This window comes from Pararge aegeria, chromosome 4, assembly GCF_905163445.1.
Source record: "Pararge aegeria chromosome 4, ilParAegt1.1, whole genome shotgun sequence".
In the NCBI taxonomy this organism is placed as follows: Eukaryota; Metazoa; Arthropoda; class Insecta; order Lepidoptera; family Nymphalidae; genus Pararge; species Pararge aegeria.
Genome location: NC_053183.1, coordinates 10000001 through 10019734, shown reverse-complemented (window position 1 = coordinate 10019734; position 19734 = coordinate 10000001). Strand labels below are relative to the sequence as shown.

Below are 19734 nucleotides of genomic sequence, written 5' to 3'. Positions count from 1 at the left end.
CGCACATAAGGATTCACAAGCTTTCATAAATTATATTCAGCAAGTATAGAAAACAAGCTCGACATAAAAATTTAAAAATAAAATTCTCATTGGTCGGTTTGAATTTCAAACACATCCTCGTATAACCCGCAAATTGTACAAGGTGTTCTCCAAGGAAGTACAAATATGCCCGTTATTTATCCTCTTTTTGCTATTTTTTCTTTTTAACTTTCCTTGTCTATTAAAAGGATACTTATGACATTCATAGTGAAAGCGTCAGGTATTTTTTTAAATAGAGCAATTACACTTGAGTTACACAATGAACTAAGTTGGCAAAATTTGTTTTAATGTTAATCTTGGCAATCCTTAATCCTATATACGAAGATGGAAATTTAACTGGATTAACATTCTTATCTGGAGTCTATACTTCAGTCATACGGATAATATGGTTAATAACCAGTTCTCACACTATTAACATTGCTATGCCCGCACTGCCACAGGCCATAACGTAATGAGAGCATATTTCGATATAATGAAAGAGTAATAAGCAATGTTTATCACCTTCTGACCAAATTAAACAATTATGTATACCAATGTGATAAATAATTCAAAAGACCGCTATAAAAAAGAAAAAAAATATTGTATGAAATATATTTATTATATTTTTTTTAATGAATATTCACTATTTTCGACCGAATCGCTTTTTCCCCGAAATTTTCCACAGAAGCCTTGTAATGAATGTAATACTAAACAATTTTGTTCCTTTTACCAATGCACTCAAAACTTACAGCAAATACAAGGTGAACAAAATAAAATGATTCCGATTTTAGAAGTATCAACTAATAAGGTGCTTCTGCAGGACCCAGAATTCGGTACAGCTGAAATTGGAAAATGCATAGATACATGCATTGCAGTACAAATTTATATAGACTATAATGATAACAACAAAACTATAGAAGTTATAAACAAAAACAAACAGGCATTGCCGGAAAATAATCTACATAGTTCCTCCTGTACTACCATTATTATGGACAAGAACATGTTCTTCATTAATTTTTGTAACTTTAAAATCACTGATATGCAGAAACGTACGTGTATGGTAGTATCAGAAAGAAATTCAAAATTAAATAACCAAGAAACAAGAAGTAAAAAAGAAGTAGTATTGATGGAGAATAATGAAATAGATGAAAGTACTGACTATTCTGAAACCGTAACAGATTTGTCTCCTTTGTTTTCCAATTGGTACTTTCAAAATATTTCCCAGGGCTTACGTTTTAAAAGCATTTTGAGAAGCATCAATATTAACTTAATAAGCATTATAGGTGAAAAGTTGTGTCTTATTTTGTGCAAAACTTCCACGATTAATTCTAGACTAACAATATATTTTCCATTTTCAATAACGTTGGATGAATATCGTTATCTAAGTCATTGTATGGTCTTGGTTTATAACACCAAATGCATAAATACTGATGATGAACTAAATTTAATTATTGGGTCCAGTAGAAATGTTAAAGAAAATGAACTTTACAGAGAAGTATCCCATCAATGCACACAAACGACGCACATGGGAAAATATCAAAATATTGACACTAATACTGAATTAGAAACAGATTTTCTAATAGAACATGACACGGATGAGCATTCTATGAATTTTTTGAATTCTAGCATATGGCTACCTAGATTGTGTGGAGATTCGTATGATAATAAAATTAGTTTCATATCATACATTTTGAAATGCAGCTGCTTGAACAAAGACTTAGTCAACTTGGACGTAATCGAGAAATATATCAAAACAATCTACGATATTGTGTCGTGTCAATCTTTCAAAAAAGTATTCTTAAAAGATTTAGGTACGTTTTTTATATCCACGATAATAAATTCAGTATTATAAATATTACACTTTTGAGTTAAATAGTTATTGCTAACAGAAATATATTACAGAGAAACATATAGAGGTTGTCATTAAATAAAGTCACAGCGAATATTACATACATTAGGATAATAGATCCTCTACTTCTATATTGATCCTTTTGCCTGCGGTTCATGCAGGATGTATTTGCATTCATCATTAGGTAAACTCGGAAGCAGTATGCTTAATACAATCAATCAAATCCAAATCAATGCAAATCCTTTCATACGAGGTAAAATTCTCAAAATTTACAGTAACAGTTTTGAGAATTATACAAGTTGTGTTTTTGTATTGAATATTGATATTTTTACGTAGTATTAAACAATGTTTCAATGTTTGTACTTATGTAGTACGGAGTACCCAAGCATATTATAGTCAAAAATAGCCAAGAAATTAAAAGATCTGCATTAGTGTGATGTATTAGCTGGATAAATTATAAATGCTTGGTACATAATACATAATACAAAAACTTAACTCAATTGGGATTCTTATCATACAACACAAGTGTGGTAATATGAAATAAAATACGCGTGTTTAAGATGTTTGTATAGCTGCGACAAGTTTGATGAATAGGTATTTGGAAAAACTATTACGATCGCGCGCTGACCTGGTCTTCCCCCGTAGAGCGCGATAGGGATAGCTGTAGCTAGACCGATATTACCTATAAAGCAAAATCAAAATTTCTCATAAAAAACAATACAAAACAATAAAAAGTCGATGCAATTATTTTTAGCTATTTTTAAGAAAGATTTCACCTAGGTTTCTCTTTGTTTTCTGTTAGTTTTTTTTCATATTTACCTTTGAGTCCTCTGAACATGTATAAATGGTGATTTGTTCGTCACTTTAGAAGGTCCGATTTTCAAGTTTGTCGCTTGCCAAAATGAGAAATGTCAACTAGACTTTGTTTTACAAAAAAAAATATTGCTCTTGGGGCACTTTCCAGGAACGCAATAGAGGAATACATTTGTATGAAGTATCCTGGTTATATTTTCGCTTAATATCTTTGATCTTATGTCTATATGTCAACGGCAACATATGGTAGCAATGGTAACAATATACTTACCGTTTCAGAAAAGTTAATGCGGTCATTATAAATGAAAGAAAATATCTGTGATAATATTTTAATGTTAGCAACAAAATATGATAAGTTTACATTACGACGTATTTATGTTAGAATGCCTATACATACAATAAAAATACATTTAAGAGATCAGTAATATCTAGCATAGAAGCGGGACTTCTATGTTAAAACAAGATAAGATGTCATTCAGGTATGTTATGCAGAAGTTTTCTGAAAAAGGTTTATCTGAAAACTTCATTATGTATAAGTTACATAATATGCTTATCATTTTGTACACAAATCTTAGAATTGAAATAATCGTGAGGTTTTGAATATTGTAGTATATTTCACAATGTTCCCAGTGAAACAGGCTAGCACTCGAAGTTTCGATTCAATTAAGTTTATGGACCGGCGTTAAATAGAATCGGCACCTATAACATACTTGCCAACACAATATTTATAAAAGTCCTAATTTTAAATCTGAGCACGACTATTTTAAGGATATAGATAAAACAGTGTTGTGTTAAAATTAATTTAGTTTTTTTTTTTTCTATTACGTTGCCCATTTACATTTATGGGAGTTTCCAAATTATACAGGCTATAATATCGTCATTACTTCAATTACGTAGGTCAAGAAAAAATATTATAATAAATAGATATAGATAGGTCATTTGGAATGTTTCGCCTCTTGATATTATACTTACTAATTTACAAACTTAAATAAAATGTTCAACAGTTGACAGTCCGTATGATTCTGCAACAAATAGAAAATACATTCTAAGTACAATCTGCGGCAAAACATTTATTTGTAATGGCTTTTGTATTCATTACAAAAGTGAATACAAATTATATTTTTCGAATATTATCTCTTTAACTTTTTATTTAAGGTTATCACCACATCATTTGGTTCGGTGAAAAACCGATGTTATGTACAAAATTGTTATCAAACTAATACAATATATCGACTTAAAAGTGCTTTTAAATTGGTTCAGTAAATCAGAAAAACGCAACCTAATCCCCTACCACTCCAGACTCCCGTGTTAAGTACGGCATATGATAAATTATCATTGGTTTATGTTATATGAAAATACGACATAACTTTTATGTAACTTTATGTAACTTTTAAGTAAGTACTGTTTTGTTTCCCTTGAAAAGCTAATTAATAAATAAATAAACTCTACTAATCCGCATTTGGACAGCGTAACACCTTCGGCTTAAAACCGTCTCACTCTGAGACGAGACCCGTGAACAGAAGTAGACCGGTAAAGGGTTAATCAAGATGATGACGACGATGATGAAGATGAAGATGATGAGAGGTTAGTCTTACCCTGCGGCGTCGCTGCTTACGGAGGACGGTGCATCGATGAAGACGAGTGCAGAATGTCGCTGCAGCCAGAAGGTCAGTATAGCTGCAACCGCGGTGGCTAACGCACCCGTCACTGCCGCAAGCCTCGCGCCCGCACCGCTTGCACGCACAAACACGCGGGCCCATATCGTCTGCCACACCGACTCGGTCCACGATGAAAACTCGCCAGACGTTAAATCGTAATCTGAGAATATTTTTTTTTTATCACGCACGATTTAAGTTGGCTAAATAATATAGTCGGATTAATAATTCACTGGACTAAACTGACGTGTTATTAAATTTCAATGGAATGTGATAAAAAAGAGTCACATGAATAAACTACAATGAGTAAGTGAGTCATATGATTACTTATTTATTTAAACTCTTTATTTGCACACAAAAAATACACAAGAACAAAAAAAAAACACATACAGAAGCAGTATACAAAAGGCCCTTATCGCTTAGTAGCGATAAGGGCCTTTTGTCTCTCTGCCAGGCAACCTCATCCTTAGGTTGCCTGGCAGAGATAATACTTACAATAGTAATGCCGGTTTTCACTAAACTTAGGCATCGCTTAATCGAATGCCTAATGATTTAGGCGATGTGTATTGATAGCGGTGACAATTCGGTAAAAAATAAAAATGTGAAGCCGGAAGATGACCAATAGGAACTCTAAGTAAACAAGGCAGCCTAAAAGTATTTAAGATCACTGAACATTGTACAATACACAACGTTCAGTGTGTTGTTTGACGGCCGACTGGCGCAGTGGGCAGCGACCCTGCTTTCTGAGTCCAAGGTGGGCTCGATTCCCACTACTGGAAAATGTTTTGTGTGATGAACATGAATGTTTTTCAGTTTCTGGGTGTTTATTTGTATATAATAAGTATTTATGTATATTATGAAAAAAAATATTCATCCGTTATCTTAGTACCCATAACACAAGCTACTCTTACTTTGGGGCTAGATGGCGATGTTTATTTTCACAGTATATTTATACAAGTTAAACTTCTTTTGGCGCGTTAGGAAAAAATTATGAGATTAAATTTTAACGATGCGCGCGGGCACACCGTCACGAAAAAACCGACACCCTGAAGTTAGCTATAGTCAACATAGTTTTTCAAAAAAATAATTTTGACAGTGTACCTACACTTTCAATTGTCCAAGTCTGTGGGCTCATTCCATAATCTTAATTTTGAATGTGAGTTAAACTTGGTTGTACGATAATGAGATAACTAGATAATGCGTTACAATAAAACTTTCAATGTATTAAATACGTCAAACAAATCTATTGTTAGTGTGGGTTTTTCAACAAACGTTAGAATAAGGCGAAAGATAAAATTTTATCTTGTTACTCCAAAGAAATATAACTTTTAACGCGTGTACATTAGTACACACCTTTTTTTTTTATTTATTACTAATCTTACCTGGTTTTATGAACGCTGGGCTTACAGCTTGGCTGAAGTTCATTGTTGTTTCAATACATATACCACTATGATTCCATCCTCTTAGCCAGTAATATGAGAACCCCTGAAAGCAATCAACAATAAATAACAAATCGCTCTAAACATTAAAAATATTATCATGCATTGTCATGCTTTACATTCCTTTATAATAATGTGATTGTGTATATCCGTGTCTACGGATCAGCACGGCTAGCATGCAGGAGCAGGAGACAATTATATCCCCAGGGAAAAGATAAAATGAATGAATGAATGAATGAATACACTTTTATTGTACACCAAAGGAAAAAAGTAGCTACAGATATATAAATACATAGCAAGAGAGTAGAATTTGGTGGCCTTATCGCTACATAGCGATTTCTTCCAGGCAACCAACGGCGTAAAAGGAAAAAACATGAGTGGTGTAATAAATAAGTATTAATATTATACAAATATATAAATAATACTATAAAATATATATATATATATATATATATATATATATATAAATATATTTATATATATATATATATATATATATAAAATATTACAAATAAATACAAATAAAATATAAACATACATGAAATTATTTATTAATTGAACATTTATCTTCTCCCACAGCTTTATCAACTCTCAGAGCACTGGAGCACGAGTGGAAATAATAACCAAATACGTATATTATGTGTAATAATAAACAGGGGTTACACTTTCCGAGGCTCGCCAACAAGCCCGCGTTACGCTGTTAAAATCATTAGGGTTAATCAGCTACACACAATCCGAAACAAAAAAAAAAAAAGGGTTACACTTGTCCGATTACACGACACGTTAATTATATCCCTTGTCAGGGGATATAATCGGGGAATATATTTTTTGTCTCCTGCCTGTGCTAGTGTTAAAAAATAGCACAGTTTATTACAGTGTTCTGGGAATGATGCTCTCAGTCTTAAACTCTCTTATTGCTAATTCCACCTCAATTATAATCCGAATAATAAAGTGTATCTACTATTCGTATATTCTTATTTTTAGCATTTCCATAAATCCTCTTTTTATTATTTTTAACCCTATTCATTCTGCTACTTTGCAAGTTCCTGAAAAACAGGCGATGCACGTATGCCTGTATCAGGTGAGCACTTACCGCATTGACAAGGTAAGGATGTAGATGACCTGTTATAACCACGAAAAAATCGTGCCTTCCTATGTATGAAGCGATCATACTAAAACAGCAATTTAAGCCAGTTATCTTATAACTCGTCATGCACAAATTGTTAATTAAAATTCTGCCCAACTATGAAAAACATAAATTCTACAAAACACTTTAGTTTGCGTCACTTTATGTACTGTAAATGGGGACACTTTTATGGCGAATTGGCACACTCAAGCTAAATGGTCTTAGGCTGCCCACACAAGTCAATATTATTGGCAATAGTTGCATATATAATATTGACCAGTGTTTGAGCAGCCTGTTATTAATATTGCTTATTCATTGACTTACCGTGTCAGCATTTTTGTCACAGTCAGTTCTGTTGACGTGCAAGTGGTTCCCAGTGAGTAAAGCGATCAGATGCCCCGCGTATACTGCAGGAGGGCTGGGCCAAGCAGCCACGCCCACGTATAGAGGCAGCGGTCGGTCCGCTGGTAGCTCGTCAGAGTTACTCGCATAATCAGCCGCAAGCAGCAAACGACACGCTTGGCTTCGCAGGAAACAGTATAACATTTCGTCCACCTGTTCAAAGACACACAACTTTATAAACCTAAAGAACGCCATATTAAAAGTAATCAGAAGTGGAAAGTGCCAAAAAACATAACCTACCCTGGGGTGTTCTTTATATTAGTTATTGACGGGCTAAGCAGATGTCCTACTAGGTGTAAATAGAGGATCACTTCGTATGCGAGGAACACGTCCCGTAAAATGCCAACCTAGAAAGTCCATCCAACCAACAACAGCGCTTTTCAGACCGGAACACAGCAATATTGATGGGGAATTATATGATATATTTTTTGACACTTGCTAAACATGCACGAGAATATGTCGTACTGCGGAATTCCACGGAAAATAGTCAGATGAATTCTACAAATATCTTACATGAAAAAGATAACAAAACTAAACATCATAGTCCATAAAAAAGTTGCATAAAGAGGTATTTCAATTGCGTTTAAGAACGAACAGCCAACACTGATCACTCTCAGCTGCAACTCTCAAAACCATATTAATCTCATGCCGAAAAAAAATTAAGACAAAAAGAAATAAGTATGTGTACAACTTCCACTTTTCCAATTCTAAGAAAAACTTACTTCAAATTAATTCTAACAATTAAAACTTACTATAGAGAATTTTTTACTGAACCTAACCCTTTTTTTCGCTGTGAAGAACTACATAGATTATTAGTTATTACAAAGTCAAAGTCAAATATTTCTTTATACAAATAGGCACTTTTGATGCGTACATTACATGTAAAATATAACATAGAAGTGAGTTTATGGCAATAACTAAATTCGTCAACTTAAAACTGAAGCTACGAGGGTTCCAAACGCTATAAATTTAAGTTATTTCTACACCATTTGTAGCATTCTGTCCCTTGATAGAAAATTCATAATGTTAAAAAGTACATACCAAATGTGCGGACGCCTTCACAGAGCCCGTGTAAGGTTTGCCAGACATCTGTTGGTATAACGTGTGAGCTAGAGTTGTCGCGAGGTTTGCTATTTTCACTTGGGCTTCAGTCTCCTTCATTGTACCGTTAGCTAATAGATCAGCCGTTGGTATAACTGAAATTACATTTTATTTTATTCCTTGACAAGTTACTTACATCATAAAACGCTATTATATCTAATATTTTTCTCTATCGGTCATCGGTAATTGGACATTCGAAAACATAAGCTGTGATTGCAGAGTTTGTATGGCTTCGGCAGCACCTCAAACTTTCCGCAGTCGTGAGCGTTTTAGGCAAGTAAATAGATGTCACTTAGTTTAACGATGAACAAAAACATCGTTTGGTAACCTGCATACCTTAGAGATCTCCTTAAAGTTCTCAAAGACGTGTGAAGTCTACCAATCGGCTATTGGCCAGCGTAGTGAATTACGGTCTCAACCCGTCTCATTCTGAGGAGGCCCGCCCAACTATAGGGATAGTTGGCCGGTAATGCAAAGAATTTATAATACCCATAGAAAATGCTCGCGCATCTTTTATAATGACGAAGAGAGTTCTTTGCGGCCGTCAGCTAACTCTGGAGTTCCGTATCTCTTGCAATGCTACATTTGGCCAATATGTGGTTGAGGAGCATGTATCGAAGAACTGTACGCATAATGCATAGATCGGAGATGACAATTTAGACGGCTGAGGTATCTAGCGCTAAATTCCTTGCCAGAATGTAGAAGAAAAGTGTTGATCAGAATCATCAGGCAGCGCAAAATCTTCTAATGGACACGATAGGTACCGGCTGCTATACAAACCACCATGATGGAGAAGATGCAGGAAAAAGAGGGATTGTACTGCGAAAGAAGGCTTGGCTACGAAATAAACAAGAGTGGTCGAGAATCCAGAAGGTCAGATCCTTCCGTAACCTTGGACGAGAAGTTAAAAAAACTGTCTGCTGATCTTTGATATATAATGGTAGAAGCGAATAAAAAAGTTAGGACGGTGCAATTAAACAACCGCTCACTAAGTTAAGATGACAGTGAATACCGATTCCTGACCATAAATAATCAAATCCATGTGCTTTTGAGTGCAAGAATAGTACCTATTCAGTTGAAAAAGAGGGGTTGGCACGCGTGTCTTCTTACGCGTGCCAACCCCTCTTTTTCTTGTCTACAAAATATACTGAACCGGAATCAAGACAGACGGATAACTATTACGTCTCGCCAAGGACAAGTAAAAAGTTTTAAAAATGACTGTGACCTTGAGTAATGGAAAAGCAAATAAAAAAGAGAAGATGATGTAACTATGTGACAGTGAATCCCGATTCCCGGCCTCAATCTAATTTTAAATCTGAAGTGCTTTGGTGTAAAAACAACGTATTCATTATAGAAACGCTCGGTTTTATTGGTCGAGTAAGTATACTTATAAGAAAAATACTTACAGATGCCCTCACTGTCAATGCTTATGTTGTGGTACACGTATCCAATATTTTCGTGATCATCTAAAGCAGACTCATAGAACTTGTTTGTGAATGTTCCTTTGTGATCGGCTAACAATATTTCAAGCAGTGAGCCACTTTCCGTCACATTCCTGAGGATTTGGCGGAAGGAATGTAGAGACGACGGCGGTATGTCAGTAGTAAACTCTGGACTAACTGTTATATTATTCAGAGTTGAGTAAGAGGACATCTCACCCATAAATTCTAATATCTGAAACCAATCAGTTTGTAGTTAACCAGTTAGTTGTCGGCATACAATATCGGAGTCGCATGGTGAAAGTATGTATTTGTTTTTAATATACTAGCATTTGTTAATCAATACATTGCGTAACACCAGAATAAGTGATAATGCAACCTGAAGGATAGTCCATATATCGCTCATAGTTAACTACGGTCAACTTGGTCTTTTGTACCCTCATCAACAACGGGGAATATCTTTTTATTTATATCTTTCTCCCTCAGGGTGCAGTGCAGGGAGAGACACCAGAATATTTGTTTTTGTATTTACTGAACATAGCTTAAAGCCATATAGAACAAATCATTTTGCATATTTGCCATAATATACTAAACTTGCTCTTAAAATAAGGAAATACCCATCGATTAATAAGATATCTAGTATATTATTGATTGAAGAAAATTTTGATTACAGGGCGCCAAATGTTTGTTTCTCTGACAATTTATACTTGTTTTTGTTTTTTTTATTTATCACAGTGGATCATTATGTACACCGGTTTTTTTTTTTTTTTTCTAATACATTCATAATAGCCACTGGCTCATAACCCCAAACTGGTGACAACTAACAAGTAACAGACAGACAGCGCCCTCTGGCTAAAAGTTTTCCGTAGTCTTTCCCCGTTAACGTTAGGACTCTACTGACCTGTGGCGCTGTAGCATTTTGCGAACTATATGGTGCATAGGCATAAATAGGCCATGACGCACTGTCCTTAAATAGCTGCAGAGAGCCTCCCAGTTGTCCAAGCTCGATATGTAGGCGAATGTCGGAAGGGGAGAGGGGGGACACCGGTGGCCACGCCCCCCGACTCAGATCGTAAGCTATCCGTTGTGAGCCGATGTAATCGAACGCCTCGCCGTTGAATAAGGTCCAAAGAACATTTTGGTCTGTAAATACAAGGAACGAGTATAGAATAAGGGACATTGTGTGCCGCTGACATTCTCATATTGCAGTGTTTGGATATAGTAATAATAGACATCAGCCTCCCATTAGAGAATATTAAGCTATACAGTTCTATTACAAGTATTAAGATTTAAAAAGCTTAAGAGTTTGTTTGTATCTATGAACAGGTCAACACATAATCGTTAATCATAGATTGTCAGTTTATTGAGTTAGAGAAAATTCAGCTTTCATTCAGCAGATTTTTTCATATTTTTTGTACCGTTCTTGTTTCTTTATATAGGTACCTACTTGTTATACCCAAGTTATTCCAGAGATTTAATATCATTGACTATCTGAGCTAAAGTAAAGCTTGGTCGTGTGCAAAAGGCTATTTTTCTATACTTTTTAAGTTTAGCATGAGTGATACCTTAAGAACGAGTAGACTTACCATATAATTTAGCGTCAGTGACAGGAATCATTTTCGCAAGAGTCGCTGCCGTGGCGATATTGGAAACCAGCCCCACCACGGAGCTGGCTGCACCGGGAGCTATACCTAATAATAATGACCAGGGAATCAATAGTTATTGAAACTAAATATATAAAAGGGATTTTTAATAAAAATATTCTTTTACTTATAGATACTGTATCCATACTTCCCTACTAAAGTTCTATAATGTTATCGGTGCTACGTGAATGGAGAATAACCGAACAAGCTTAATTTCAATTTATAATCTCAGCAGTTTATCTGCAAATAATATCCCATTCCAAGACAACAAATTACCAGCGTCGCTAGCCTACAGGAACGTTAATCTAGCAAATTTTAAAAATTAGATTTTAAAAAATGCTAAATAATAAGAAATGTTATTCTACCATTCACGAATATTTGATATTATGATTTGACATTAATAATAATAGATTTAGTTTATATAAAATTCATAAAATGTTGGTAATTTAAAAAATGATCAGAAATATAATAGAGTAGCTGTTGCCCGCGACTTCGTCTGCGTTTGATTTGTTTTGTGATGTGGCATTAAATTTAGTTGTAGATCTAAAATAACTTAAAGTATTCAGTATAGCTAAGCCTTAAATGAGGGGTTTGCTGCTGTCCGCTGAGGAGTTCTGTCCTCTATCTCCAACCACAGTTTGGGCAAAATGAAACACCTCTTGGGCAATATAACCTCTATAATACAAAAATAAATATTTAAATCGGTTATAATTTGTCGGAGTTATGGTGTAAAATCGTCAAATCCTCATCCCCTCTCCCAAAGGAACCGAGCTTAATGTCGGGATAAAAAGTATCCCATATTACTTCTAACACTTCCAGGAATAAGTTTTATGAGGATCAGTTAAGAAGTTTTTGCGTGAAAGCGAAAGCGTAAAAACAAACTTACATTGACATTTATAATATTAGTAGGGATAGGGATTAATCTTTGTAATTTTAAGGTAACAAATTATTCTAATACTGTCGATGATTGGATTGGACACCCACGGCCTTACACTCCGAAAGCAGGGTCGCTGACCACTGCGTCAATCGGCTGTCAAATTTTAAAATATAACACAACGGCATTCAATATTATGAATCGAACTAATAAAATAAATTCTAACGTCAATAACTTACCATCAAAAAGGGACGCCGAGTCAATACGTGCTGTCACTAAGGTGACAGTTTTTTTCGACGCTCCAGTTTCCTAAAATCGAAATCTCATTTGTAATTGATTCTTATGTAATGATAGTATGTTCTGTGTACAGAACCAATACTTGATACCGGACTACGACAATCACACACCGCCATCCAGCCCCAAAGTCCCCCCTTCTGAATTATGCAATATCTGTGATCGCGGGGTCGTTTGCGTGGGCGTGACGTATTGACGCGGGGTCCAGGGAGACCACTGACGAAAAAAGCCCGGTGAATGACCGGAGTGCCGGAGTGGGAGACCGGAGTGGAACCCACCGGTCATTCAGCGGTTTGGATTGGGGGCCCTTAAGTCCCCCGCGCCAGTAACTCACACAACCTGTGCAACTCGGAGTGGATATTTCTTCAGTTTTTTTTAACCCTGCGATTCTTCGACCACGTTCAAAAAGCTGTAGACAGTGTGCTTGAGCAGATCCCTACTGCAGAGGTGGTTATCTTGGGAGATTCTAATGCCCACCACGTTGATTGGCTTGGATCACGAACCACCGATCACGCAGGTAGGTCTGCTTACAATTTCGTACTGGCTTATGACCTTAGCCAACTCGTGTCAGTACCGACTAGGGTACCAGATATTGAGGATCATTCCCCGTCACTTTTGGACTTGTTCCTGACGAGTCCTCCTGCCGACTACGACATCAGCGTCGACGCTCCATTAGGATCATCCGATCACTGCTTAGTGCAGACTTCGGTGCAACCCATGAATACCGTTCGCTCTCGTGTGTCTGACACTCGACGGGTGGCACTATAGATCTGCTGACTGGGATGGCTTGCAAAAGTTCTATGCGTCATATCCGTGGACGCAGCTTTGATTTTAACGCTGCCTCCAGAACCTACAAAAAAGCTATAACCAGTGCTAGATTGAGGCAAATCGATAGAATTGGACAGAGATTAGTTAAGATGCCTTCTGGCACGCGTGCCTTCTGGTCTCTGTCCAAAGCTTTACAAGGCAACTTCTGCCGATCAACATTTCCACCTTTACGCAAACCGGATGATACCCTTGCCCACACGGCTCAAGAGAAAGCTGAAATTTTGTGCACACTCTTCGCCTCAAACTCGTCTCTTAATGATGGAGGGAGAACACCACCTTCGATCCCGCGATGTCTAAGCTCTTTGTGTGACATTCGTTTTACCCAGAGTTATGTGCGTAAGGCGCTTTTCTCTCTCGACGTAAACAAGGCCAGTGGGCCTGACGGTATTCCTGCGGTCGTGCTTAAAACGTGCGCCCCTGAGCTGACTCCGGTTCTAACGCGACTGTTTCGGCACTCTTACTCTGCCGGCACGGTTCCGTCGTCTTGGAATACTGCCTTGGAGCATCCCGTTCCCAAGAAAGGCGATAAGTCCGACCCTGCTAACTACAGGTCAATCGCAGTCACCTCCCAACTATCTAAGGTGATGGAGTCTCTCATAAACAACCAGTTTGTTGTGTTATAGGTGCTGTAGATGACTGCTGAATATTTTTATGAATAACTAGCGAACCCAGCCCGCTTCGCCGGGCTAGATTTTGCTTTATTTTATTTAAACAATAAACTTACATCATTAAATTTTTAATAAAAGCTGTATTTGACAGTTTGACAGTTTGACAGTTCAAAAATAGGAGTGCTCCGATAGTCACCAAACTTTACAGGATTACACGCCAGGTCAATCCGGAGATTCCCTGAAAGTTTTATTGAAATCGGTCCAGCCGTTTCGGAGCCTATACGGAACATACCCACACACTTTCTCTTTTATATATATAAGAAGATATACACAAATACAGATATAATACCCAGACACTGAAAAACATTAATGTTCATCTGATAAACATATTTCCAGTTGTGGAATCGATCCCACGACCTTGGACTCAGAAAGCAGGGTCGCTGCCCACTGCGCCAATCGGCCGTCATATATATAGTTAATAAGCAATGCCAAAAAATCTTTGCGAAGCCCTATGAACTGAAGTATCTGAAAATCCCCAACTTTACGGAAGAGCCGTTTAAATTAAAAATGTTCTTAAGTGTTTTCCAATGGTTAAAAATTGTGGGAATGAAGTTAATGAGACTACAAACTTTTTTCACTTTAACATAAAAAAAGAAGACCCATCAAAAGAATATATATGTGAAACATCGAAACTTTTTTTGTTAAGAATGTATGGTTAAGTTGAGGTTTATTAAAGAAATTTTATATTGAAAAAAAACAGTATTTTTTCAAAGAATAAACTCCTATGAAGCCTGTTTGACCCGACACATTTGCGATTACACATTAATTAACTAAATTCAGATTCTACTTGTTGATAAGGCATGGTTGTGTACGAATTATAATAAACATAGTTTACAAACCTTTGCACGTGGAAATAGAGAGTAGTAAACATTATAATCGCCGAGTGGGTCACACACTTTGTTTGATGACAGAAAAGCGGAAGAGGCTGATCTATTGAACAAAATTATTAAAATAAATTGATATATTTATGAATTAAATACAATTTTCTTTTGGTACATCTCATGTTAAGCAGAGCTAATATATATTCAAATTAAAAAATATTTTATTCATGTAGACCTTATCACAGGCACTTATGAAGCGTTCATACAACTTAATACTAAAGCTAGGATGGTTTCAAACGCGCCCTGGTCTACATGCCCACAACAAACTTTTTTTTTGTTATTACCATCTCACAGTAGAGGTAATATTTAGCTATGAAGTTTATCATACATGTAATCTTTAATATTATAATTAAAAATTCTATAAACTTACGTTTTATACAAAATTTGAATTTATTGAGAGACATCTCTGGGATCTTAACTTGTAATTTGTTATTAAATTATATACAATTACCTCTAAATTAATTAATAATTTTATGCAGCGTAGTAAACTGCACTACAAGTTTATTTTTACTCCAAGTATTAATATTGTTCCTGTCCGCTTTCTTTCGAAATTTTATTATATTTTTATGTACATAAATTAAATTTTCGAATATGTATTGATTATGCACTGTCATAACATAAGCTTCTTTAAATTTATCTCTTAAAGGAGTACAGAATGAGTGAAGCAATATCTGTTCTACGGCGGTATAGAATTTTCAATAAAAGAGTATATACTTAGTCATTCCATGCTTAATTTTTTTTTTTCACAAGACAAAAGTGGTGTAGAATTTATATAAAATCAAGTAAATGGGTGAGTTCCTAAGCGATACCAACCTCCTTAAACAAACAACGCTATTAACTGCTGCATACATAAATGAATTCAATTGCAGTGAACATAAGGGTCTTCCTCTCTGGTTATCCTTATCTAAATTATACCTGAAAAGTGGCAAAAATATGTCTTCTTATTAAATCCAGTTATATGGCACAAAAGGAATATTGGACACATGCACACAGGACACAGACACTTCAATTATATTTATTTATTAATAATGCAAAAAATATTAAAAGCACAATGCAATTTGCAAGTACCACCGAGTAGCTGAAACAGTTAAATATTATCAGAGTAATCAGATATTTTTTTCAGTTTCTTTTAAACATCATTTTAGTTCATTGCAGTCAATTTGTACACACCTATTATAACACTCTTCTATTTTTGTAATATCACCAATACGAGCCTTTGGTAAAAAAAATATAGGGTATGGAATATCTCTCCTCAAGAGACCTGTCCCTTTCTCGTTCCACACAATACCTCCAGGTTTGACACACTGACCAAGACGTGGATCCGAAGAGTATTCATTTGGACACTGGGATTCTTGGGTGAAGAAATTCGGGCTGAAAACAGTTTCTTAATAAGTTACAAATTATCTCCTTAAAAACTATCTTATTTACATATAGTTGCATTTCATTTTTACAATCAGGTATACACATCACTACAAAGTATATAACAATGTTGCTGTCTGTCTTTCCCAGTATATGCTTAGATATTGAAAGGTTGTGTACTGCACAGATTTTGATGGGGTTATATGAACAGAACATGCATAGTACAGGAGAGAAACACTGATAATTTTAGAGGTTTGGAATGTGATGTCGCAAAAAAATACATTTTTTGAGCTTAAATTGCTAGCACTGGTTGAACCCTATGAGATAGATCAATATAATGTACTACAGTGTTGTACATCTTAAAAAGGTCTACAAAATAGTCTGAGATGGTATATGTTTATCTCCAAAGGATAACCCACACAAACAACTTTTATCTTTTACATTAAAAAAAATAATTTTAGGTTATTTACCAAACTATTTTATACCATACAGTATTATTCCTTATCCAATGAATATTGTGGATCAAAATAGTCCTTTACAGTATATCTTTGAAGTGAATATCTTAGAGGATATCAGAAATTTAAAAAGCAGGAGCAGCACATCATTGAACTCCCAAAAGACAAATTACATTGCACCTGTGGAAAGCGGGGCAGGTTGCTAGTTTAAATATAGAAGACTACACCATAAGTATGGATAACTATAGGTACCTCATGGTTGCATTATCATACAGCAGGATGCCTGCTATGTTATCTGGATACCGTAGCAAGATCTCAATAATGTCATAGTACAGTGTAGTGCTAACAACAGCCATATATGGGCCTGCACTGCTGTTATGCACTAGCCACTGTGCATCAGAGATGTTGTATATCATTTGTACAACACCAACTTCGCCATTGAGTGAAGCTAAAAGATTAAAACACTAGTGAAGCTAACACCTTAAAATGAATATTGGTGAGGATATGCAAAACTTCTACAGTACATGGTCTGCAGGCTGATCCTGTATGTCGGCCACACCAAATTTAGCTAGCCATTATGGAAAAGTGTGAAAAGAGAGGAAAGTTGCTTGTTGCTAAATCCATATTTTGCATTCTGAAACCCACTGAGTTCATTTCAACTTGATTAGCAGGTACAATTATGTAATATATTATAATGGTTTGGGTATTATAGTTATTTTGACAGTGGCAAGCTAATTTTGGTGTCAACTGAGATACAAAATTGCTCCCTCTTGTAAATATATAATTTATTAAGATTACACCCAATAACCAAATGATGTGATCTTATTGAAATTCGACGCAGATATTTTGCATTTTGACAAATTTGTTTGGGCTTTTTTAATTAACATCCTGCTATAACTTTGAGGTTTAGCCTTTTCATAAAGGAGCTGAGGGAAAGAAGCAGTGATTTTGTTTGAATGACTTAATTTTGAATTTAGTTCACTCAATAACTAGAAAAAAGGTAAAATAATTGGTCAAATTAATTTGCAAATATGTAGGTAGTGAATAATATTAAGTTTTTCCCCTCACATGAGCAACCTGCTTGATGAGTTCCATTCAGTCTGCGAAAGCACGCTGCTCCACCTTCAATTGATGAGTACATTTGTTCTCGAAGTCTTTCACACCTTATGACTGCAACATTTTAATTTTAATTAATTATGACAATTATTGTCACAGAAAAAGCCATAATAAAATTATAGTATTTTAGCAAATGTAATGGACCTCCTTTCACTTGAGTACATTTTAGAAAAAACATAAAACTCACCCTTTATTCCTATTGTCATAAGATATAAATACACAAGATTCATCATATTTTTATACGCCATTCTTTGATATTCTAAAATAAATAAAAAACACTTTTATGTTACTTTACTACGAAGTAGTAATACTTATTCGTTTATTTTTAACATAACTCTAAAATCTTTTTAAACTACCATCATCTAGATTCTAAATAAATACCTACTATCTAAAAAATAAATACACGGCTTAGCCGTCAGACCAGTCGCAGATTATAGTCAAAGGTGAATAAAGTAAACTTTATCTGTGGAGTAAACTGAGAAATACCTAGAGCTGTAATACGTGTAAGGCTTGGCAAAAAAATGTATACAATAACAGGAGCTTTCGCAAACTTATGTTTACCCCATATTGCATGGAATTTTAAATTAGTTTGAGAAAAATATATGTCGTAAATGCTGTCACTGACTTTTTATAGGCATTTTCAAGCTCAACAGCTCTAGGTTTTGGCAATGTACTCTTGTGACCGATTGGTATTCACAAAGTGTTCACGTTCGTGTTGTAGGCTGGAAACCAAAAAAAAAACTAGAATCCGAAGCTCTAAAGGCCGTTTAATTAGAACTAATTATTTAGTCCTTTGGGTACAGACTAGTGCTCCTTGGAGTAATATTGTTCTGTGCTACAGGCTGTCTATGGTCTATCGTAAAATGTCGGCCATTTGTAACAGCCACAGCTGTATTTCATTATAATATTAGCGTTCTGCCTAAAGCATCGTGGCTTTTGTTCGTAAGCAAGGCAGTTCTTTTTTAATTTAAGATTGAACACACGCTTATAATATAACGCTGGCATTATGGTTGAAAAATCTGCACCTAAGGTATGTATTCACGGAATCAAACGAATTTATCCATTGTTTCAACCTTTTCTGTTGGTCTATATTTTTCTGTACGTGTTCGCTTATAAATTGTTCTTTATCAGAAAAAACGTATAACATTGATTTTTTGTTGATCATTTCGTATATATGTTATGCATGGCTTTCCTGTTATCAATCTGCGTAGATTCATTTAATTCAAGAATCAGTTATCTTCGTACCGTCTAAAACAAACACCTCAATGAAAGTTTTATGATACCAACTACCTACTATAAAATTTAAATAAAACGAACGTATTTTTTTTACCATGGGTTGGTGGCTAAATAATACTTTAGAAAAGTACTGTTATAAATTTAATTTAGTCTTTGTGTATCCTATTTAACTAGTTGAACAACCAAATTTTATTCCGATCAAATATTTTGGATGTTGACCTTCTTCGTACGCTGACACAGTTTTTGCCATAAATTTTCTCAGCATGATACATTAATGTTTAGAAGAACATCACATGTTTATACAACGATTTTATATTTATGCAGAAAAAATGTTTATGCAGAAATCATTTTTATAAAGCACATTGATTGGTATCACTTCAATATTTGCTTTTTTCTTTTTATATATATATATATATAAAGGAAACAGTAAATATAATAATGACCTGCCTACCTACCTGCCTGCTTAATATTACTTTCATTGAATCATTAGTTATTGGTGGTGATGATTTTGTTATACACAAGTCTCTATAAGGATTAT

At 35.1% G+C, this 19734-nt stretch overlaps 2 protein-coding genes across 2 annotated transcripts in view; one reads left to right on the top strand and one right to left on the bottom strand.

The window, feature by feature from the left end:
- Positions 1-2995: 2995 nt before the first annotated feature.
- Positions 2996-18328, bottom strand: LOC120637772 (nicastrin). Its single transcript, XM_039909784.1, has 15 exons — positions 18148-18328; positions 17913-18014; positions 17097-17292; positions 16201-16401; positions 15844-15945; positions 14989-15079; positions 12599-12668; positions 11429-11533; positions 10744-10985; positions 9810-10077; positions 8344-8498; positions 7225-7455; positions 5718-5820; positions 4276-4498; positions 2996-3702 (listed from the first exon to the last, which is right to left on the bottom strand). Exons 1-15 carry the CDS (start codon positions 18206-18208, stop codon positions 3678-3680), a joined length of 2175 nt encoding a protein of 724 aa, XP_039765718.1. The 5' UTR covers positions 18209-18328; the 3' UTR covers positions 2996-3677.
- Positions 18329-18800: 472 nt separating this feature from the next.
- The window catches only part of LOC120637874, a 7381-nt gene continuing 6447 nt past the window's right edge, over positions 18801-19734 (top strand). The window contains exon 1 of the mRNA XM_039909920.1: positions 18801-18990. Coding sequence (XP_039765854.1) covers positions 18967-18990 — 24 coding nt within the window. The 5' untranslated portion in view covers positions 18801-18966. The remainder of the gene's footprint in view (positions 18991-19734) is intronic.

What these genes read in the sequence shown, in the direction of transcription:
- LOC120637772 (XM_039909784.1), bottom strand. Translation starts at nt 18,208, where the DNA reads ATGGCGTATAAAAATATGATGAATCTTGTGTATTTATATCTTATGACA. An exon ending in TATGACAATAGGAATAAAGG is followed by an intron (nt 18,015 to 18,147) that starts GTGAGTTTTATG and finishes AAAATGTTGCAG; the next exon opens with TCATAAGGTGTGAAAGACTT. An exon ending in GTAAGCAGCGACGCCGCAGG is followed by an intron (nt 3,703 to 4,275) that starts GTAAGACTAACC and finishes TATTTGTTGCAG; the next exon opens with AATCATACGGACTGTCAACT.